This window comes from Polypterus senegalus, chromosome 18 (genome assembly GCF_016835505.1).
Source record: "Polypterus senegalus isolate Bchr_013 chromosome 18, ASM1683550v1, whole genome shotgun sequence".
Classification (NCBI taxonomy): Eukaryota; Metazoa; Chordata; class Cladistia; order Polypteriformes; family Polypteridae; genus Polypterus; species Polypterus senegalus.
The window spans coordinates 61,043,534-61,067,944 of NC_053171.1; the positions used below are offsets into that span (position 1 = coordinate 61,043,534).

The window sequence follows — 24,411 nt, forward strand, 5'->3', positions numbered from 1 at the left end:
AGTTGATTTGTTGCATGAAGCTCCTGTTCGATATTCACTAACTGACCACAGTCTTCATTTGTAATCAGCGAGGCAAACACCTGACTAATCAAGAGAGACACTTGCTTGTCGGTTTTCACATCTGTTCACAATGGACAAAAATCAAGAAAAGGTCACATTTTTTAATTTGAGATTAGGTCAATAGGTTTGTTAACACTAGAATTACCAGAGCCTACGAAAAAACTCGTAAATCCGTCCCACCTTAAATCGCTTCTTAAAACCGCTCTCACCTCTCCGCCAGCGTCTTTTGTTAATCTAAATGTGCTGATAAAAGAAAAGCTGCAAGTAGCCGGCTATTCCATCCCCCCAACGACTTAGAACGTGCACAAACTCCTCCCAGCTCATGCCTTGATTGATTTTCTGGGAGTGAAGTGGAGTTTTAGGGTGGAAATAATAGATCGTTGTTTGGAACACACGCATTTCATGTCTGTTCCGTTTCTACAGTAATCTGTGTAAACACATTGTTAAAACAGAAACATTTTTTATATTCTAGTAGTAGATGACAAAATGTGGGCATGAACTTTGTAATGTTTGAAGCCTGAAGTCCAAATATTAAACAAATACTTTCACAGAAGGTACAAATCTAACACAGCAATTGCGCTTTTACTCAAAAATATAACTGCAGAAACAAGAAGCCGCCTTAACATGCCACATTGACAGCTGCCTCTGTGGCGCAATAGAATCAGCTGCTGACTGGGAATCAAACGGTCGCGAGTTCGATCCTGCACCACTCTGTTTTGAGAAGTAAACTGCTCTTAGTCTTACTATTTTAGAATAAAAACATACATTTGAATTCAGTCTGTAACAGCCGGCGTAATTTATGATACTTGTTAGCTAGGTTAGCTTGGGTTTTTTTTTGGTGTCAGTTTTATTATCTCGGCCATGTTCACGAGCCCAAACACACCCCATCCCCGCATCTGACACTGCTGTTTTCACATAGACGCGCTATAACAGAAGTAAACTCAGCTCCCTTCTACATCAGAGCAAGAATGCACATACCATTGCTTGCATACTAAAGTGTCAGCAGGCACTTTTCGTGGCATTACACACATTTTTGAGCATGCCCTCTGCACACTACTTGTGACTTTAGGCTTTAGGAAGTAAGTAAATAAAGGTAAATCGTGTCATAAAATGATTTCTTTAAAACGTCACATATATTTGTCTCTTTCTTTTTTTAAAATGTGCGTTGATCACCGCCAGCATGTTGTAGCACACAACGTCTGTCCACCTACATGTTCTTGCGTGCACTGAATAAGAGACAAATATACAGTCTGACTGAGAGAATCAGACTAAAAAAAAGCAAACATTTAGAAATGCCATACTTTTACAGCTGATCGGACGCTGTTCGTTTTCAAATAATATTGCATTTCTCTCTATGCTGTGGTTTCTATTACACACCTGAAAGAAAGAGACAATATATGTGACAACATCATCGCACAAATGCAATATTATTGAATTAATGTATGTTTTTATTCTAAAAGAGTAAGAGCAGTTTACTTCTCAAAACAGAGTGGTGCAGGATCGAACTCACGACCTTTTGATTCCCAGTCGGCAGCTGATTCTATTGCGCCACAGAGACAGTCATAATAAACAGGTGTCAATTTCGCATGTTAAGGCGGCTTTTTGTTTCTGCAGTTATATTTTTGAATAAAAGCGCAATTGTTGTGTTAGATTTGTACCTTCTGTGAAAGTATTTGTTTGATATTTGGACTTAAGGCTTCATACATTATATAGTTTATGCCTACATTTTGTCATCTACTACTAGAATATAAAAAACGTTTCTGTTTTAGCAATGTGTTTACACAGATTACTGTAGAAACGGAACAGACATGAAATGCGTGTGCTCCAAACAACGATCTATTATTTCCACTCTAAAACTCCACTTCACTTCCAGAAAATCAATCAAGGCATGAGCTGGGAGATGTTTGTGCACGTTCTAAGTCGGTGGGGGGATGGAATAGCCGGCTACTTGCAGCTTTATTTTTATCAGCACATTTAGATTAACAAAAGACACTGGCGGAGAGGTGAGAATGGTTTTAAGAAGCAATTTAAGGTGGGACGGATTTACGAGTTTTTTCGTAGGCTCTGGTAATTCTAGTGTTAAATTACTATCTAGAGAGCCGATGCAAAATTGACCCGGCACATCAATGAAGAGTAATTGTAATCAATGCCATCAAGAGGTCGATTTGCACTTTTTCAACAATTCTACAAGTATAGAGAGGGATATGATAGTCATGGGGGGCGGCTTCAATTACCATGCTATTAACTGACTTAGCCTAACAAGAACTGGAGTTGTTAGACGTAATCAGTGACTTTTTCTTAACGCAGTCTGTTACAGCAGCAATACGTTGCTGGGGGGGTACCTGTCTAGATTTAGTATTCCATAGTAAATTGGGACAGAATTCGGAGGATTGGTGTGATTCAGCTATTCTAGGCACCATAAGTTTGTATGTTTCATAGTGTTTTAAATGGACCACATATTCAAAAATGCTCTGTTTAATTCCAGTTCAATTAATATTTTTCAAGTAGTTGAGAAGAGTTGAGGAAGGTTTGAAAGTGTTTTACATGTAATGCAGGACATGTTCATGACAAATTTTATAGGCAGTAAGAAATTAAAGTCAAGGGTTGATTAAAAAAGGAACTTACAAAGGGGAAAGAAAAAGAGTATAAGGTTAGTAACCCCAACACTAACCGCAGGGCATATGAGAGCAATGGTGAAAAGGATATCAGGAAGGCTGAAAGACAGTTGAAAAGGAATGCTGAAGAAAAAGATGACTCAAAGACGTTGTTACAGTATTTCAGTAGTAAAACAACAGTCAATGAGGAGGTAATGAGTATTAGAGATGGTAAAGATGAGCTGGAATACACAGATAATGAAATAGCAGATGCTCTGAACTTGGGTGTTGTGAAGTTTTCACATATGAAGAAGACGATAACCTTCCAAAAGTAACGAGATTACAATGGTGTTACTGAGTTATTTGGAAATTGTAGAGAGAAATGCTGCTGAAATTAAAAAGGCTGAATTGTAACAAATCTCTAGGACCAGGTAACATTCATCACGGAGCGCTTAAGGAGCTTAGTGAGTGCAGATTTTTTTCAAAACTCACCATTCAGAGGTTACATTTCTAAAGACTGGAAACTAGCAAATATTATCTTCCTGCATAAGAATGATGATCACGCAGCTCCAAGAAACTACAGGCCAGTAAGCTTCATGTTCAACACAGCAACAACAATATTTATTTCTATAGCACATTTTCATACAAATGATGTAGCTCAAAGTGCTTTACAGGATGAAGAAAGAGAAAAAAACAAAAAATGTATATAAGAAAATAACATTAGGGAATACTAATTAACATAGAATAAAAGTAAAGTCCAATGGCCAGGAATGACAGAAAAAACAAAAAAAAAACTCCAGATGGCTGGAGAAAACAAAAAAAATCTGCAGGGGTTCCAAGGCCACGAGTCCGCCAAGCCCCCTCTAGGCATTCTACGTAACATAAATTACCTCAATCAGTCCTCATGGTATTCAGGGTTCACATGGAAGAACTTGATGATTTACGATCATGTGGACTTCAGGCCTTTAATCCATCAATGTAGGGACATCACGGTGCTTTGATTGGGTGGACAGAAAACGGAAAAATTAACAGCAGAAGAAGTGAGGTTAGTATGGATTTTGGAGCCACCATGAATGATAATGATGATTAAATGCATATACAGAGTATCAGGATTAAACTAAAATGAAGCTATAAGAAAACCATGTTAAAATAATGTGTTTAGCAGTTTTTTTTAAAATGGTCCACTGTATTAGCCTGGCAAATTTCTATCGGTAAGCTGTTCCAGATTTTAGGTGCATAAGAGCAGAAGGCCGTCTCACCATTTCTTTTAAGTTTAGCTCTTGGAATTGTAAGCAGACACTCATTTGAAGATCTAAGGTTATGATTTGGAGTGTAAAGTGAAAGACATTCTGAAATATAGGACAGAGCAAGATTATTTAAGGTTTTGTAAACCATAAGCAGTATTTTAAAGTCAATTCTAAATGACACAGGTGACCAGTGTAGTGACATCAAAACTGGAGAGATGTGCTCGGATTTTCTTTTCCTAGTTAAGTTTCAAGCAGCTGCATTCTGCACTCGTTCCAATCGATTGATGTCTTTTTTGGGCAGTCCTGAGAGGAGTGCGTTACAGTAATCTAGCTGACTGAAAGCAAAAGTATGAAATAATTTCTCAGCATCTTGCAATGTTATGAGATCCAACTTTTGCTATACAGTGATCCCTTGCTGTATCGCGCTTTGACTTTCGCGGTTTTGCTCTATCGCGGATTTTATATGTAAGCATATGTAAATGTATATTTGGATTTTTCGCTGATTCGGATTTCTGGACAATGGGTCTTTTAATTTATGGTACATGCTTCCTCAGTTTGTTTGCCCAGTTGATTTCATACAAGGGACGCTATTGGCGGATGGCTTAGAAGCTACCCAATCAGAGCACGTATTACATATTAACTAAAACTCCTCAATGCTATAAGATATGCCTCCTGCGCTGTGCTCGATTGTTTGCTTGTCTCTGCCTCTATCTCACCCTCTCTGACATTCTCTGCGCCTGACGGAGGAGGTGTGAGCAGAGGTGCTGTTTGCACAGAAGCTGTTTGCCTAGTGAATACGGACGCTCCTCTAAGAAATGGCGCTTTATCGAGGTGCGTCCAAAAGCACACTTATTGATTTTTTGATTGTTTGCTTTAATCTCGCGCTCTCTCTCTCTGACGCTCTTCGCGCGTTTGACGGAGGAGATGTGAGCAGAGGGGCTTTTTGCACAGAGGCTGTTTGCTTAGAAGATAGGGACGCTCCTGTAAAAAATGCTGAAAGGCTACCTTCGCATTGATCCCTTCATTGCCGCTGCTTTATCGCGGTGCTTGCATACTTAAAAGCGCAACAGCCCTATTGATTTTTCATTGTTTACTTTACTCACTCTGACATTCTCCGCTCCTTACGCCGCGACTTTGAAGAGGAAGATATGTTTGCATTCTTTTAATTGTGAGAAAGAACTGTCATCTCTGTCTTGTCATGGAGCACAGTTTAAACTTTTGACTAAAGGGTGTTATTTCATGTCTAGAGGGCTCTAATAATGTTAAAACGATTTAGAAGGTCGTAAACAGGTTTTCTATGCTCTAACTAAAATATTAGATTTATAAAAAAAGAATCCTACTTCGTGGAAATTCATTTATCTGTCTGGATCGGATTAACCGCAATAAACAAGGGTTTACTGTATAACTGTGCAGAGAATATTTATAAACAGTGTGGGGGAGTTTCTAAGGGCTTAAAATATATAAAAATAATCATACAAACATATGGTTTCTACTTCGCGGATTTTCACCTATCGCGGGGGGTTCTGGAATGCAACCCCCGCGATCAAGGAGGGATTACTGTATTTGCTAAGTGGAAAAAATGCTGTCCTAGTGATCTGATTAATCTATAATAATAAAAGGCAAAGCCCTCACTGACTGACTGACTCATCACTAATTCTCCAACTTCCCATGTAGGTAGAAAGCTGAAATTTGGCAGGCTTATTCCTTACAGCTTACTTACAAAAGTTAAGCAGGTTTCATTTCGAATTTCTACGAAACGGTCATAACGGTCGACAACGTCCGCCATGTTGAACTTTCTTATTTATGGCCCCATCTTCACGAAATTTGGTAGGCGGCTTCCCTGCGCTAACCAAAACCGATGTACTTACTTATTTCGATGGTATGACGCCACTGTCGGCCGCCATGTTGAACTTTCCAACGTCACCAATGTTCAAACTTCCCGTGTAGGTAGAAGGCTGAAATTTGGTACTTATTTCGGTGGTATGATGCCACTGTTGGCCGCCATATTGAACTTTTAACAGAAACCGATGTCCGTACTTATTTCGTTGGTATGACACCACTGTCGGCCGCCATATTGAACTTTCCAACGTCACTAATTCTCCAACTTCCCGTATAGGTAGAAGGCTGAAATTTGGCAGGCCCATTCCTTACAGCTTACTTACAACAATTAAGCAGGTTTCATTTCAAAATTCTACGCGTAACGGTCATAACGGTCAACAACGTCCGCCATGTTGAACTTTCTTATTTACGGCCCCATCTTCACGAAATTTGGTAGGTGGCTTCCCTGAGCTAACAGAAACCAATGTACGTACTTATTTCGGTGGTATGACGCCACTGTCAGCCACCATATTGAATTTTCCAACATCACTAATTCTCCAACTTCCCGTATGGGTAGAAGGCTGAAATTTGGCAGGCTCATTCCTTACAGCTTACTTACAAAAGTTAAGCAGGTTTCATTTCGAAATTCTACGCATAATGGTCAACAACGTCCGCCATGTTTAACTTTCTTATTTATGGCCCCAAGGCTCTAAAGTGCGACCTAATTTCTCAATGGTGCGACTAAAAAAAAATCAAAGGTTGCACTGGTGCGACCAGCCGTTCGTGGGGGGAAAAAAAAAAAAACTCCGTGACTCTTAAAGTCTCCCTGTTGTTCAACAACAGACACACATTAGGCCCATATCGTGGTCTAAACCAATCAGAGATAGTGAAGGGCGGATCCCCCCTCTGATTGGCCGTGGTCCAGATATTCCTGTACGTGTATATCGCTTGAAAATGCATGTGATGCAGTCAGACAGAGAGAGGTGAGTAGCCCATCAGGTAAACAGTGGATGTAGCCGCGGATTATGAGAGAAGATGAAAAGAACGATTGACAGCTTTTTCGTTAAGAATGTTAAGTTAGGGCCTGATCCGTCCGAAAATCATAACCAATGCTCTGACACGGAGCCATCAACCTCCCAAGTTATAGCAAGCCCTGGTCCGGAGACGGCAATAGATAATGAGCCACATACGATCGAATCCGAGCTCACTGAAATTAAAAAGGGTTAAGTGTATACATTTCGAAAAGAGTGGCTTGACCAGTTTCCCTGGCTAAGATACAGTAAAGCCGATAATATAATGCACTGTATTTACTGTAAAGAGTGTGGGAAGACCATGGCGGCAGTAGTGCATTTGTGACTGGTTCTAATACATTTAGAATTGAAACGCTGAAAAAGCACAATGCATCTATAAAACACATTACATGCCGCGATAAATGCACTGCTCAAGTGTCCCCTCTCCCCGCTGCCTTTCAGCGGCAGGCAGCAGCAAACAGATTATCAGACGAGGCCGAGATGATAATTAAGTTTAACGCGTTGCCTACAATATTGCAAAAGAAGAACTTCCCTTCACTAAATTCAAGTCCGAAATAATTCTTATGAAGAAAAATGGCTTGAACGTAAACCCGACGTACAGCAATGATGTCGCGTGCGCCCAATTTATAGGAGTCATCGCAGATACATTGAAAAAAAAGACGCCCGTGCAAATTGCGAACAGTGCGTACATGGCATTCCTGATCGACGGAGACACAGATATCGCCACAAATGAATGTGTCATTGTGTACAGTCGTATCTTGCGGAGACGAAGACCGGTGAATATACTTATTGGACACATTGAGGTCGAGCATGCTCATCAATCAATCAACATTTATTTATATAGCACATATTCATACAAAAAAATGTAGCTCAAAGTGCTTTACAAAATGAATAGAAAAATAGAAGACACAATAAAAAATAAACATAAGTCAACATTAATTAACATAGAATAAGAGTAAGGTCCGATGGCCAGGGTGGACAGAAAAACAAAAAACTCCAAAGGCTGGAGAAAAAATAAAATCTGTAGGGGTTCCAGACCAAGAGACCGCCCAGTCCCCTCTGGGCAATCTACCTAACATAAGTCAAACAGTCCTCTTTGTATTTAGGGTTTTCATGGAAGGACCTGATGATGATGGTCACATAGACTTCTGGCTTTCAGTCCATCAATGTTGGTGCATCATGATGCTTTGAGTAGGTGGTGGTGGCGCAGGCCGCCACCACAAAGAAACCGGAAAAAGAAACAGAAGAGAGAGTAGGGTTCAGTATGGATTTTGGAGCCACTGTGAATAGTTATTATGAAGAATTGAACATCATGCCCAAGTCTGGAAGATTTTGATGCTAGAGAGAGTGTGGCCAGCTGGTTTAGTCAAGGCCAAACTACAGGAGTTGGCCATCCGAGGGGCATGTGACTGCAGTGGAGGATAGTCCATAAGACATTGAGCCATGAGATGTTCAGTTTGAAGCCCTTAAAACACTTAATTTAGATTTTCTTTTTAGTTAATTTATCTTGAGATTTTTTAAGTTTAACTTTCAGCTCAGTAAAGCACTTTAAGCACCAACACTTTTTTCAGTAAGTTACTTTTCTTGTAGAATTGTGCTTGCCTTCAAATAAAGAACTTTATATTGACCAGATTGTTAGTTAATCATTTACAAGTCAATATTACCTATATGGACAGTGATTAAAAAAAAAATAATAAATAAATAAATAAAGTGAACTTGTAAAACTGTGGTGTTAAATATGATGCGGTTGAAAATTTGGGTGCACCTAACTTTTGTGCTGGTGCACCTAAGAAAAAAAGTTAGGCACACCAGTGCAACCAGTGCAAAAAGTTAGTCTAGAGCCCTGGGCCCCATCTTCTCGAAATTTGGTAGGTGGCTTCCCTGCACTAACCGAAACCAATGTACGTACTTATTTCGGTGGTATGATGCCACTGTCGACTGCCATATTGAACTTTTCAACAGTCTTTGTTACTTATGGGCCCATCTTCAAGAAATTTGGTACACGGGTTCCCAACCCTAACTGAATCCTACTTATCTATACTAATAAAAGGCAAAGCCCTCACTCACTCACTCACTCACTCACTCATCACTAATTCTCAAACTTCCCGTAGGTAGAAGGCTGAAATTTGGCAGGTTCATTCCTTACAGCTTCCTTACAAAAGTTGGGCAGGTTTTATATCGAAATTCTACGCGTAATGGTCATAACTGGAAGCTGTTTTTCTCCATTTACTGTAATGGAGATGATCTTGAACGCCGTGGGGCGGAGTTTCGGTGACATCATCACGCCTTCCACGTAATCACGCAGTACATAGAAAACCAGGAAGACATGCATTATATAATTGAGAAGGCAGCGAAACAATAAGAAGCGAAGCGAAAGTGACATATACAACCATATTCATGAGTTCTGCTACTTCGGAAACAAAGCACGATGTAAACCTACACTTTAAATTAAGTTCATAGACAGGCTGCGCTGGCGCTTGTAATTTAGTGCCTGCCCATATAAGGCCGTCCGTCAGCGGCAATCCAATAGCAAACTGCCACTAAATATTCACGGGTGAAGGACTGTGCTTATGGAGAGGAAGATGAGATGGTCAGGGGGGCGTTTGACACAAACTCAGCGAAACTGCGAGAGAAAGTTTTAAGTGCCAGGACTAAGGTAACATTAAATACAGCCATGGACATCGCACGAGATGGCACCAGCACAGCTGGGAACCTTCGATGCATGTACACCGAGCGGCTCACGGAACTGACGAGTGCACAGATAAAAGCAACAGTTCCAAAGAGCTGAACAAAACCAATTACACAATTGAAAAGGCAGCAAAAAATATGAAGCGCCTGATACAAGCATATTCATAAATCCAGCTACTGCGGAAACAAAGCACACGGTGGAAAAAGTCAATGTCCCGCTAAAGGAAGACAGTGTAAAAAACCCGTGCATGCAGTGTGTCAGGTCTCAGATAAAGAAGAAGACGAGCTGTTTATTGATGCAGTAAGAAACGAATCGATGAAAGAAACCTGTCATCTTTACAACGATTGACAAACACGGAATGTAACTTGAACACAACACATCCTACAAATACGAACCTGATTGAAAGAAATAATGATAATCAAATCCTTGATGACAGCAACACTCAGTAACACTCACAAAACAAATACTGTATATTGACAGTCATGTTACGCTATTTTTAAAATGTTCCCTTTTCTTTTCTAGCTTTTTAACACACTACTTCTCTGCGATCGCGGGTATATATATATGTATATATATATCCCGATCTACATACTCGAATAATGGATACTTTATTCGCCATCAATGATTGTTTTGGTAAAGCCATACTCAGTGTATTCATTAGATGAACGGTAAAAAGTAAGAGCGAGGGAGGATGACTTATTGAGGCATGCAGGCTGTAGTTGCGTCAACTCTATCTGAATTGCGCGATCACATTTGAAAAATATATCTTTTCAAGTTCTATTTAGTCCATATGTGTCAAACTCAAGGGCGGGCCACATCCGCCCGTGTAATTATATCCGCCCCGAGATCATTTTATATACTGTATTATTGTTATTAATGGCCCGGTATATGAAGCGCTGGTAACACAATAAACTACAGATCCCATAATAATGCAACGCTTCAGCTGCCTTGCCAACACTTACCGCTAATCAAGTCTAGCTTATGATGCTGCAAGTTATTGCGGCTAGCTCACACGATGCTGAAGAGAAAAGTTGATTCTGAAAATAGAGCCTTTAAAACCGATGGGAGGCTGAGTATATGCTTACTGAACCCGTGTGTCTCATTTGTGGAGCTAATGTGGCTGTAATTACAGAATTTAATCTAAGACGGCACTATGAGACAAAACATCAGGGTAACCTGAATGCAATGCAGAAGATACAGAAAGCAGAAGAATTAAATAAGAATCTGACACTTCAGCGGACGTCTTTACCGTGCACAATCACAAAGTGATTTCAAGTGAAGCTGCTTTTATGGGAGACACAAATGCACCAGTTCACCTTGCCCCACTTTCCCTGTTGCCAAGTAATGTTAAACCAAGTCGTCACTACGGTGTTCCCAAATACGCACTTTGCTGATAAACTGAGCGCTCTGCGCACTGAGTTTGCACGGCGCTTTGGTGACTTTGAAGAACAAAAAAAGTCCGTCTACATGCGGCTCGAACCTTGTGCATGTTTGGTAGCACATATCTGTGTGAGAAGCTCTTCTCAGTGATAAAGACTAACAAAACAGCACACAGGAGTCGCCTCACTGATGAGCACCTGCAATCCATCCTGAGAATCTCCACAACACAGAACCTCACACCAAACAGAAACGAACTTGTGGCCAAAAAGATGCCAGGCGTCCAGCTCTAAAATGACATATGAGCAAAGACAACTGAATGATTTGATTTGTTATTGCTGAAAGGAACACATTTTATTTATATTTCCAGGTTTTGTTATGCAGCATGTTCATATTTGAATTTGTATAATTTTGACAGGATATATTTTTATGGAGAGCAAAATCTTTTGGGATATTTAAAATCTAAGTTTATTTTTATATAAAATTACATAAGAGTAAAGAAATTTGAATGTTTGTTCTTTTAACGCTTACTTTATTTCTAACTTGTATAATTTAGACAGGATATATTTTTATGGAGAGCAAAATATTATAAGTTGTTTAAGGTTTGAGTTGATTTATTCAGGAATAATATTCCTGTCTGTTTTTACCATTCCTACCAAAGATATTTCTGTCGACTAAATAAAAATTCCTTCTATTTAAAATTTAAATAGAACTTGAACAAATACAATAGTTCATAATATCCACAGACTTGCACGTAAGAGCGGAGTTATCCGTTTTAACAAGCAGCGTATTGCACTGATATGAAATAGCTGTGTGTGTATATATGTAGATATGTATGTATATGTATATATATGTTTATATATGTGTGTGTGTATGTATATATATATATATATGTATTTGTGTGTATATATGTGTGTGTATGTATGTATGTGTGTATGTATAGATATGTATATATATATGTTTATGTGTGTGTCTGTAAATAAATAAATATATATACATGTATATATATGTGTGTATATATATATATATATATATATGACAACAACACTCATCACTCACAACAGTGACAAAACAATTACATTGACAATCATGTTACGTTATTTTCAAAATGTTTCCTTTTCTTTTTCTTTGTTTCTTTAACACACTACTTCTCCGCTGCGAAGCTCGGGTATTTTGCTAGTGTACATATATGTCCATAGCCTGCAGCTCGGTCACTGTGTGAGGCGGCGTTGGGTCCCCCATCCCAACACCTCCCACATTGTTGGCTGCCTGCCTATATAAGGCCATCCGTCGCTCCAGTCTCTACATTCCCTTCCTTGCTTCGCCACGGGATTCACGTCTCCCTACTGATAACTACAGCCTTTTTGTTTAATCCACGGCTTCTTCGCTGTTTTATTGTTTGTTTATTACAATTATAGTTATTGTATAGGTATTTTACACTTACTTTACATTTCTCAGGTACCCATTTCCTTTATCATTCCAACCCCCATTAACGTGTCTATCAAGGTGATCACTATCGATCAAAGAACTATCACTTGCCGAGTTGTTTCCATGCCCGGAGATACCACCTACCTTTTCCATTCTCTTTGTTACATATTGCACGGCCATATCAGGCTCACTCTTGATATCCGGAGGAACATTGTGTCTTATGTATTGAATGACTGGGACAGGTTCAAGGTGTGGACTGATGACAGTACAGGAGATAATTATACTACACAGGAGCACTATAAGAGTGAAATGCTTAAGCCCTTCACCTATGGTTCTGCATGTGAGCTGATGGCTGCCGCTGAATTGTTCGGTTGTCGCTTTCAAGTGTACCGAAATGGCCAAATATTTTACACCTTTTGACAACCGCCAATGCCTCTTAAACATCTTAGATTCACAGGTGATGATTTCAGTAGTTGACATTTTGATGTTTATGAATGTTTAAACTCTCAAAAGCTGGATGTGATTTTATCGCTGAAACCGGTTGTGTGCTTACAACTCTTGACAGATGCCGAATGTCACTTCAATACAACAAATCCTGCAAATACTGTTATAATTGAAACAAACAATGACACTCAAACCGATTATGACAGCAGCAATTCAATCTGTGAGATTTGAGACAAGATTACTGTTCACATGGCCAACTGTAAGTAGCATGCTCAAGAGTAAGCTCAGCGCACAGCTTGGTCATATTACAACCGGAGGGCCGAACTGACAACATGGTATACAAAGAGATCCTTAACAAATAATTATTGTCATATTTTCTCTCAGTTTAAAAAGGTTAAATTTTCTTCTTAATAAAAATTTTAATGCAGTACTTCGCCGCTGCGAAGCGTGGGTATTTTGCTAGTATGTGATATAAAATTCAGGCCAGAGTCAATAGTTAACCCTAAAATATTTACCTCCATCTTAACTTTTAATCCTAATGCATCATGTTTATTTCTAATTCCCTCATTATATCCATTTTTGCCAATCACTAAAATTCCTGTTTTCTCCTCCTGTCTGTATTTACCTGCAAAACATTTACTACTTTAATGAGTGCAGTTTCTGTTCTGTTATTTGTTCTGAAACCCGACTGAAACTTATCAAGAATAGCATGTTTATTGAGGTGATCATTAAGCTGTATAATGACTGCCTTCTCTAGGATTTTTTTTAAGAAAGGCAGGTTAGAAATATGTTTTAAAAATTTCAAAAGCAGAGGAGTTAAGATTGTTTTTCTTGAGCAGGGGTTTAACTACAGCAGTCTTAAGACAGTCTGGGAAGACCCCTGTATCTAAAGACGAGTTTACTATGTCCAGAATACTATCAATTAGCACGCCCAGTACTTCTTTGAAAAAACCTATTGGTATTGGGTCAAGGACGCAGGAGAAGGGTCTCAGTTGAGAAATTATTTTATATGAATCAGGTAAATCTATCCTGGTGTAAGAATTCAATTTGTTTATAATGGAGTACCGCGGTTTAAGATGATCAGTATTGGGGAGATGTACTATGTTATTTCTAATATCATTCATTTTTTGATTAAAAAATACAGCAAAAGCCTCACAAGTTTCACTGGAAGTTGTTTGGGGGCATTCTATTGAGTGACTTCAGTTTAGTAGAGAATAATTCTAGAGAAATAACACCGCCTCTCAAGATGGACTATGTTGTTGTATTCTGTTATTTTAACCTTCGCTATCTCATAGTGGATAATCAGTTTAGTTTTTCTCCATTTTCACTCAGCTCTCCAGCTTGTTCTCTTTAGATCAGACACCATGGTATAATAGTGCTGGAAGATTTTTTAACTATCTTTTCAGGTGCGACTATGTCAGCAGCAGCTCTCACCTTAGTATTAAAATTTTCCACTTTATTATTTACATTATCCTTGCTATTGCAGTAAGCACTACAAACGAACTGGTTGCTTAGAATATTTGTAAATTTTGAAGCTGCTGATGAATCAAAGAAGCGTTTTTTAACAATATGCTTCTAGCGAATTTTTTATATCATTATTTCTATATTAAATAGTAAGAGAAAATGGTCTGATAGACCAATATCAATGATCTGCTTCACATCAACTTTTAGTCCTTTAGTAATTACTAAGTCTAACATATAACCTGCTTTATGTGTAGGCTGACTAATGTGCTGGCTCAAATCAAAAGAGTCCAGGAGGTTCATGAATTCTTTTACTATTGTGTCACACTGATCGATATGAAAGTTAAAGTCATCGACTATTAGGAGCATGTCATAGTTCGTAATTACAATTTACACCAAGTCTGAAAATTCCTCAAAGAAAGACATATTGTATTTAGGAGGACTATACACGGACAATACTGGACACTGAGAAATTCCATGAATAACGATGGCAAGATAATTAAAGGACTTGAATTTACCAAAACTGACATCTTTACACTTTAACCAGCTCAAGTAAATGTTTGCTAAACTGCCACCTTTCTTACCATAGCGATTCACATGAGCAAAGCTGTAATTCGGAGGCGCAGATTTGATTAAAACAGCTGCACCATCAGAGCTAAGCCACGTTTCGCTTAGTGCAATAAAATCAATTTTCTTATCACTAATAAGATCACTGATGGAAAACATCTTGTTGGTTAATGCTATAACATTTAATAAAATGTTATTTTTATTTATTTAATGTCTCAGAAGAGCAGAACTGAATTGTGGGAGCATTATGGGTATTTGAGATAGAAAGTAAGTTATTTTTATTAGAGTTGCTCTGTGCGTATTTTTTATTTAATCTATAGTCTGTTTTTATAGTTTTAATGCATTGTTCATCCAGAGGTGTAATTGTAATTAAATTATTCATATTTATGCCACACTGTCTATAGATTTTTTACATGCATTGGTTAGTTATTAGAGTATTAATGCAGTGCACTTTTGTAGAAGATTTTGTTATAGAATTATCATGTCCTAGCAAAGCATTACGGAACGGGTTAGGAGTAATAACAGAGAGTCAAGAGAGACGAATTACATTAGAGATGTTTTAGGAGAGGACCTGTGCGCTGAATCTATTAGGATACAGACCATCCTGCTTGAAGAAACATGGCCTCTCCCAGAAGAGGTCCCAGTTGTTTACAAACCTGATATCTTGTCCCTCGCAGAAGCCTTTCAGCCAGATGTTTAACTCCAGCAGACTACTGTAATACTCATTCGATCTTCTAACAAGAGGTAGGGGACTCGAGATGAAGATTCTTGCAGCTGGGTCCTCTCCTTCATGGCTTTAATTAATGCTGTGAAGTCTGCCTTCAGAATCACCGACTGTCAGTATCTCACATCGTTTACCCAGGCGTGTATTACAGTGGATACCTCTGCCCTGTTCTTGTGTCTCTCAAAGACTGTCATTGCTCTTCTCATAATATGTTGAACACGAGCACTGGAAAAATGATTAGGGCAAGAAATACTTGGGTATCGTACAATTGAATCTCCAATCACAAATATATCACCCAGGGTTGAAGGCAAACTGGGGGAGTGGAGAGGGTTGAAACGGTTCTGGGTGGAGATGCTTGCCTGTGCTGATGGAGGTGATCTAGCCTTTTAACCCCCGCCTGCATAGCTGAAACAGGCCAAGTTCCTCATTGTAGACGTTGTTGCTCTGACAACGAGGCATGGGGATAAAACTCACTTGGCCTTGAAAGTGAGCGGCACAGCATGGAGTCGATGTTACTGAGCCGTGATTTGCTGAGACGATCTCAGATGTTGGGGAGGATTTTTCCAGTAGATGAGCCTTTGACATCGCGGTCAGTCTCACCGTTGGCCATTGTCTGCTTCCGCATCTTCTTTGTGCCCTGACATCCACACTGACTTCTTCAGGTAAACTAATGGAAGGAATTATTAAGGAAAAGACTGAGCAACACATGACAAGAACAGGAGTTTTACTGACATGTCAGCAAGGGTTCAGAATAAGGAGGCTGTGTTTACCGACATGCTGGAATTCTATAAAGGAAAACGCACAAGGATATGATGAGAGAAGTATATGACATTATTTATCTTGATTTTCAGAAGGCATTTAATAAGGTACTGCATAATCAGAGTAAAACTCTTTGGAATGAATGATTCAGGACCACAAGATATGAGCTATGAGGCAAAATTGAAGCAGCTGCAGCTTTTCAGATTAGGAAAATGGAGATTAAGAGGGCAAAAATAAATTCAAGAACACAAGGGCTCTAAGATGGAACTTTGTTAAGGGGAGATTTTGCACAAACGTTTGAAGTTTTTGTTTACATAAAGAGCCAGAGACCCATTAAAATAGTGGCCAAGAAGTGTAGTCTATAGGGACCCTCAAATCTCAATTTAATGTTAATTTGAAGAAACTAAGTGTAACAGAATAGTCAAGACTATTTCTACTGGGCAGAAATATTTCTGATGTTCTAACAGTGAAGTCCAACCTCCGTAGTTCTGTCTCGTGTAGCTCTGTTTATCCTGGCCTGTCTGTTTTGTTTTTTTTTTGGGGGGGGCTTGTCTTTACCGAGGTTGTCCTAAATGTTTAAGCCCGCTGTGATGCTTTTGTTTTGTTCATTTAACTTCATTCACGTTTTTGTCTTTTCCCAGGTTGTCTTTGTTCTTTTCTGGTTGCCAGTTCGTTTGATATAATCAATCAAGTGCCTAAAGATGGCAGAGTCATTTTATACCACATCAAACCCAAATATCTCGGACCTCCATAAAATGAGGTCTTTCATGACAACTCTGGGCACTAAATTTGGAATTCAAAGATTGTGACATTTTATAAAGTTCTACATATCAAAGCCAGAATCTAATTGAGCATTAATCCAAATTGTCCATCTTAGACACGTCTATAAGCCAACACAACTGGCCTGTGAGTAGTCATGTAGTTTATGGCCTGCCTTTTTTAAAGTGCCTGCTTCTGTGATTGTTTTGAAGTGCAGCCCGTGTCTCCATAGCGTTGAATCCCACCCTGGATGTGTTTCCCTGAGGTGCTTGTAGTGAATGTCAGAGGCATATATGTGGTGATGTCAGCTGACAAGATCAACTATTCCACAAGTCTTCATTAAAGATGTCCAGTTGAGTGAGATGTTCAGGTCTGATTTCCAGTTTATGAAACTGAATTTGTCTTATTTCAGGTGATGACCCATTCAGAAGTTTTTGCACGCATGTTTGAACATTAACCAAGTCATGAATGTGCACCTTCTGGAATGTCAAGGCCATTTCCTCATCTAAAGCCCAATTGTGAGGAGCTATTGACGCTTGGGTCAGGCCTAAGTAGCCTCTGCTGCATCAGTGGCCCCCATGTCACCCCAGCACTTGACAGCTGTCTCCTTTTTTCATGTTGATTTGCAGTCACCTAATTGCCTTTGTTTTTGTCTCCTTCCAATGAACAGGGGGTGATGACCGCCGAGTGCTTTTGTGGCACATGGAGAAAGCAATCCATTCTCAGGCAAAGCCTGTGAAGCTCAAAGGTGAACATCTCTCCAACATCTTCTGCCTGGCATTTGACAGCACCAACAAGCGCATCTTTTCTGCAGGTAATACTTTCCAGAAATCTTGCGGGTCAGGTCTTACTGTCATAGTGAGGGCCCATTGAACACAAGGTCATTGATATCATAGATGGTTCCACCAATTGCTCCGGGTATGTGCAGCTTTATAAAATTGTCCTGGAGCTCATCTCCTGACTACTTGTGAGTGAGCCACTCATTTACCTTCATGTAGATTAAATGAAGTGTCCTTCTTGAAATGAAGGAGACACTGAGATGGCGGACCAGGCAGATCACAGAAGTTACAAGGCCTGAAAGTTACAAATATGGCGACTCCCTCTGCTCATCAATTCCTGGGAGAAGTAAGCAGGGATGAGTACAAGTTCTGTTAGGCCTGTTGGGGTCATTGAGTTATTTGTAAATTAGTGAAGAGCGTGACATCATGATCCTACATGAAATGAGCAGAATCGTTTAGTGGGCTGAGAGGCCTGAGTACAGACTTTACAGAAAAGCTGGCACCGTTCAGGGTGCTCGTCCTTCATGCTCAACAGTCACGTAATGGGTAACATAAATAAGATATTGTGCTCACCTTTTGCTCAAGGTCCCCACAATTGATTTGAATTGCTAAGCTCCTTTTGGACTTAAGCAGTTGATCCCAAGTACCGTTTTGTTTCTATTTGTTGCTTCGACTTTCTTGGCTGGTACTGAAAACTGGTGTAGAGTTTTACTGAGTGACCGGTAGACAGCTGGGCTTTAGTACACACATGATGAGCCAAAATATATTACGAAATACTTAAATGCATACAGTCTGTGCTCTAACCTGTTTAATCCAGTTCAGGGGCACAAGGGGGCCAAACCTGGATTAGGTGCTAGGCTTTCACAGTCCCCTCTCGTGCACACAACAGTATTCGCGGGGACCAGCTGGCCTTAAATGTAGGAGAAAAACCAGCATGCCGAGACTATACGGGTCATGAACAGGCTCCTGATCCACACCTGGGCTCACTTGGTAGTCGGACTAGCTGTCCACCCTTTAAGGGTTAGGCCCAAGAACTGGTCACATAGTGACGCAATAAGAGAAAGTGGTCCATCAGAGTGGTGTAATTGTGAAGACCATGAAAATGTGTGAGAGTTGTTTTGTGCAGAAAAGGAAATGAAAATTAAAATTACAAAATGAAAATACAGTCTACAATCTGCCATTTATTTTTCAAAGTCTATGTGCAAGGGTGCCACCGAAATAAAAAATAAAATGAAATATCACCATTTGCAATTTTATTTTCCACACGCATAAGAGTCATCTGTGAAAATTTTAAAATGAGAATGCAATCCCCACTTCAGATTTGCCTTTTCTTTGTGACATTGCATAACCAGTGCTAACATGAAAATGTCAATGCAGCAGGTGACGCCAGTATTCGTGTGCATCAGGCTTTTCATTTTCGCAGCTCCATTAAATAGCCAGTTGTGATTAATTTATCCATTTGAGTTTTCTTGAAATTTGTCACACATGTACTGCAAACCTAATGGAAAAGAAAATGTTGAATTATTATTTTAGCAGCAGTTATGCATATCATGAAGAAAACACAAATCTAAAGTGGGGATTGCATTTTCATTTTAATTATGACACTGCCATAATTAGGATGGGTGTGGAAAATGAAATGACAAAAGGGTGATTTAATTTTATTTTTAAAATCTTGACAATTGTCTCATGTGTTTGTGAAAATGTAATTGCACATGGTGCTATTCTGTTTAATTTTTAATTATTGCAGCATCCTTGTGCATCAACCTTGAACAATAAATGACAAAAAAGAGATTGCTTTTTCATTTTCTTTTTTTTGCAGAATTTTGCCAATTATAGGAAGGTTATACAGTGAGTCCAGCGCCTCAGGTGTTGTGTTCAAATCTTCTTAGCCCTCTCCTTTTTTTTTCTTTCACTTCTAGGAAACGATGAACAAGTTATACTTCATGACGTTGAAAGGTAATCAATCTCATCTTGTATCTAAAGTTCAGACACCACGTCACCATCTCGTCTTGCTCAAGTTCACTGTGCCCAGATTGTGTAATTTGCTTCCATCTTGTGACACAGTTGAGTTACTGCAGCCATTAGGCTTAGTGGCACTGTGGACTCCTTGGCTTGTGTACTTACAGAGTAGTTAGCTCAGGAAATTGTGAACTTTTGCACACTGATGAGTTGAACACAGAATTGCATGCTATGAGATTGTGGGAGGAGCTTAATTTTGAGACTGGACACCATGGGCAACCATGGTTCTGGACTGTGTGACTGTTGTCATCATCATGGTGGCCCAGCGGTTGATGCTCAGCCCTCCAGGCAGTTAGCTTTGATTCCAGACACATTTGCCTTCTGCATGGAGTTGACGTGTTTCCTCCATCCCCAAGGACTTGTAGGTTACGTTCCTTTGTAACTCTCAACCTCAGATGTGTGACCTCTGAGGGACAGGTACTCCTTATGGGGCCTGTTCCTCCCTCAGAGTGCAAACAGCAACATCCACAGAAATAATTTTCCAGGGCATTATGTGCACTACTTTGAAATGAACATAATTCAAACTATTTTTTTTTCTTGAGGTTAGATGTAATGTTACATTTACACTTGTGGTGATGCTAATGGGAGGCAGTGGCTCCAGTACATTGAGGGTACAACAGCTCAAAACAGGCAATCATTAGTGACGGACACTTTTAGATTTTCTTCTACTGTCTATGTTGTCCTCTGTCAAGTTACGTGCCTTTGTGTTCACTCCTAGGGGTGAGACCCTCAATGTTTTCCTCCATGAAGATGCTGTCTATGGCCTGTCGGTTAGTCCCATCAACGACAATGTGTTTGCTAGTTCCTCTGATGACGGAAGGGTTTTGATATGGGACACCCGTGAGCCCCCTCATGGAGGTAAGTGCACTGACCAAGGTGTAGCTAGAGGTTCTTCAGCCATCTCACCTCAACTGGCTCTGTTATGTGCTTGACATTGGTGTTTGTGGCCTCTCCTCCATTTTCCCAATTTCTTCCAGAGCCCTTCTGTTTGGCCAACTACCCATCTGCATTTCACAGTGTGATGTTCAACCCTGTGGAGCCCCGGCTGCTGGCCACGGCTAACTCTAAGGAGGGAGTTGGCCTTTGGGACATCCGTAAGCCTCGCAGGTGAGTTGGCAGGAGTTTCACATTAACTATTACTGATCAAAAAAGCAGCAGGCCCTGATGGCTACCCTGCAGAGTTTTACAAGAAATTCTCCGCTCAGCTAGCTCCCCTCCTATTAGCAACATTTACAGAAGCCAGAGATAACCAATCTCTTCCACAAACCTTTCGCCAAGCACTAATCACTGTCTTTCCAAAACAAAATAAGGACTTATTACAATGTGCATCATACAGACCAATTTCACTTCTGAATAACGACGTTAAAATACTCTCTAAAATCATAGCTAGAAGGATGGAGAAAGTGCTCCCCTCAATAATATCACAAGACCAAACTGGATTTATTAGGGGCCGACACTTATCTTCAAATCTTCGACGCCTGTTTAATGTAATATACTCACCAACTAAATCAAACACCCCAGAAATATTATTATCATTGGATGCAGAAAAAGCATTCGACATGATTGAATGGAAATACCTTTTTACTATTTTGGAGAAGTTTGGGTTTGGCCCGAACATTTGTGCATGGATTAAATTACTGTATACTAACCCAGAAGCTTCAGTTTGCATCAATAACATTTGCTCAGACTACTTTAAACTAGAACGTGGCACAAGACAAGGATGCCCTTTGTCACCACTGCTGTTTGCAATTGCCATTGAACCACTGGCAATACATTGTCGAAATACTGATCAGATAAAGGGGATTAGCAGAGAAGGACTGGAACAGAAAATCTCATTATATGCAGATGACATGGTACTGTATATATCGGATCCAGAAAATTCTGTGCCTGCAGTCTTAGCAGCACTCACAGAATTTCAAAAGCTCTCTGGTCTCAGAATTAATCTGAATAAAAGTGTACTCTTTCCGTGAATTCGCAAGCATATAATATTAGATTAGACACCCTTCCTTTTATCATTGCAGAACAGTTTAAATACCTCGGGTAAACATCACAAGTAAACATAAAGCTCTTTATCAAAAAATTTCGTGTCTGTATGGAAAAAATTAAACAAGACTTGCATAGATGGTCAACCCTTCATCTCACACTAGCTGGAAGAATTAACACTGTTAAGATGAATATTCTTCCTAAGCTCCTTTTTTTATTTCAAAACATACCAATATACATTAATAAATCGTTCTTTAAGCAATTAGATTCAACAATAACCTCATTTATTTGGAATTCTAAACATCCACGCATCAAAAGAGCGACCCTACAAAGACAAAAGGCAGAAGGCGGCATGGCTCTACCTAACTTCCAGTTTTATTACTGGGGCAAATATACAGTCGATAAGAACCTGGACACAAATAGAAGAACATACACAGGCATGGACCGCAATAGAAGTAAAATCCTGCAGTACTTCTTTGTATTCCTTGCTTTGTGCTCCAATAAACACACGCTATCGGCAATACACTAATAACCCAATTGTGCTCCACTCACTTAGAATCTGGAACCAATGTAGAAAGCATTTTAAGACGGAGAAGCTTCTTTCTGTGGCACCCTGCAAAAGAACCACCTCTTTCAACCCTCACAAACATATGCAGTTTTAATATCTGGAAAAATTTGGAATTAACTTGCTTAGAGACCTTTATATAGACAACGCCTTTGCATCCTATGAACAATTACGTTCCAAATTTAACATTCCAGCTACAAATTTCTTTCACTATCTTCAAATCAGGAACTTTGTTAAACAGAACCTTCCAGATTTTCCTCATCTTGCACCCTCATCCACGCTGGAAAAATTATTGCTCAATTTCAAGGAGTTAGACTCCATCTCTACAATATATAAAATCCTTTTACAATCCCTTCCTTTCAAAGATCCAAGAGGACACTGGGAAAATGACCTCTCAATTAATATATCAGAAAAGGAGTGGAAAGTAGCAATGCAGAGAATTCACTCAAGCTCCATATGCAAAGCATACAATTATACAACTCAAAATTATATATCGAGCACATCTGTCTCACTAAAACTCTCCAAAATGTTTCCAGGGCATGATCCAACCTGCTAACGTTGCAACCAAGCCCCAGCCTCACTAGGTCACATGTTCTGGGCCTGCTCCAAATTAACATTATTCTGGACAAAAATTTTAATTACCTCTCAGACAGTCTTGGACTCACAATCCCTCCTAACCCATTAACAGCTGTGTTTGGGGTTCTTCCAGAGGGTCTTAAAGTGGAGAAAGACAAACAAACTGTGATTGCATTCACTACACTGTTGGCACGCAGACTTATTCTGATAAACTGGAAGAACCCAAACTCTCCTCTTTAAGTCAGTGGGAAACTGATGTGTTATATTATTTAAAATTGGAAAAAATCAAATACTCAGTTAGAGGATCTGTGCAGACTTTTTTCAAAACATGGCAGGATCTAATCAGTAATATTTTGAAATGATTTATAAAGCACAGAGAATTTGTTGATTTAGGTATTTTTAAAAGCCTTAAATTTTACACGCTTGGCTTGCTCTCTCTCTCAAGGGTGGGGATCGATCTGTTCTTAGCATAATTTTTTTTTTGTAAAACTTGATTGCTATGTATTGATTGTAATAAAATTAATAAATAAATAAATAAAAAAAAAAAAAAAAAAAAAACTATTACTGATCAATGGCCAGGCTGCTATTCACATTTTGGTCAATCTTCTACAGTTCACATCCTCCATGTTTGAGCTCCTGCCTTCAAAGCAGTAGAGATGATGAAACCGTAGACAGACATGTGGTATGTAAAGGGTAGAGGGCAGTGGAGTCATGTGCTGAACTGAGACATTATTTTTGAGCATGACTTGATGACTTTACTGGGTGGCATGTTGCCTTCTGTCACTTGCCCTTTTATGTTCTTTGGAGTGACTGTGGCAATGGGCATTAGGGTGTCCTTTTAGTTGGACTGGTGTTCATCTTTGTATTTGTACCTGCTTTGCAGTTTGTTTAAGCAGGTGATAAGAGGACCACCTGCTTGTCTTGAATCAGCGTCATGTGACTCTGCAAGAAGGGTGACATGTCTCTGTCTTCTCAGTGCCTGGCACACTGTCCACAGGATGGCCTCCAGGTATCTACCTCTGACATCTGAAATGATGCCAGCTCTGCTGCTGTGTCCTGTTGATTTGTCACGCTCTTCCACGTCATGGAGTAGTTGTGTTATAAGTGAAAAGTCATTTAAGCCATTTTTACTGACAGACTCCTTCTGAAATAATAAAGGAAACACTGGCAATGAACAAGTCTTTCAGAAATCAACAGACTTGAAAAGTCCAATTATTAAACCAAAGCAGCCATTTTAAATACAGACTACAGACAATAGGACTACACTACTGAAACAAAATAAAATGAGGAAATTGCATTCCATAATAATTGATTTGCTTTTACAGTATTTAGTTGGTGCCCAGTGTAACGTATAGAATATAGATACGGGGGGGCCACCATTGATTTGCTTCATGCAGCACCACTTTTCAAACTAATGCTGTGTCAGGACAACTACAATTTTGTTTAAAAACACAAACATTTGTCTGCATTTGTTGGCCTTCATCCACGCTACGCTTGGGTTTTTCACCCTCAAAAACAGAGACTTGTGAAG

General features: G+C 39.5%; 1 protein-coding gene across 1 annotated transcript in view; it reads left to right on the forward strand.

Annotated features, from left to right (window-relative positions):
• Nucleotides 1–24,411, forward strand: part of dcaf5 (ddb1 and cul4 associated factor 5) — a 68,224-nt gene that overhangs the window by 11,095 nt on the left and 32,718 nt on the right. The window contains exons 2-5 of the mRNA XM_039742286.1: nucleotides 17,629–17,772; nucleotides 19,657–19,693; nucleotides 20,475–20,614; nucleotides 20,734–20,863. Of these exons, the coding sequence (XP_039598220.1) occupies nucleotides 17,629–17,772; nucleotides 19,657–19,693; nucleotides 20,475–20,614; nucleotides 20,734–20,863 (451 nt within the window). The remainder of the gene's footprint in view (nucleotides 1–17,628; nucleotides 17,773–19,656; nucleotides 19,694–20,474; nucleotides 20,615–20,733; nucleotides 20,864–24,411) is intronic.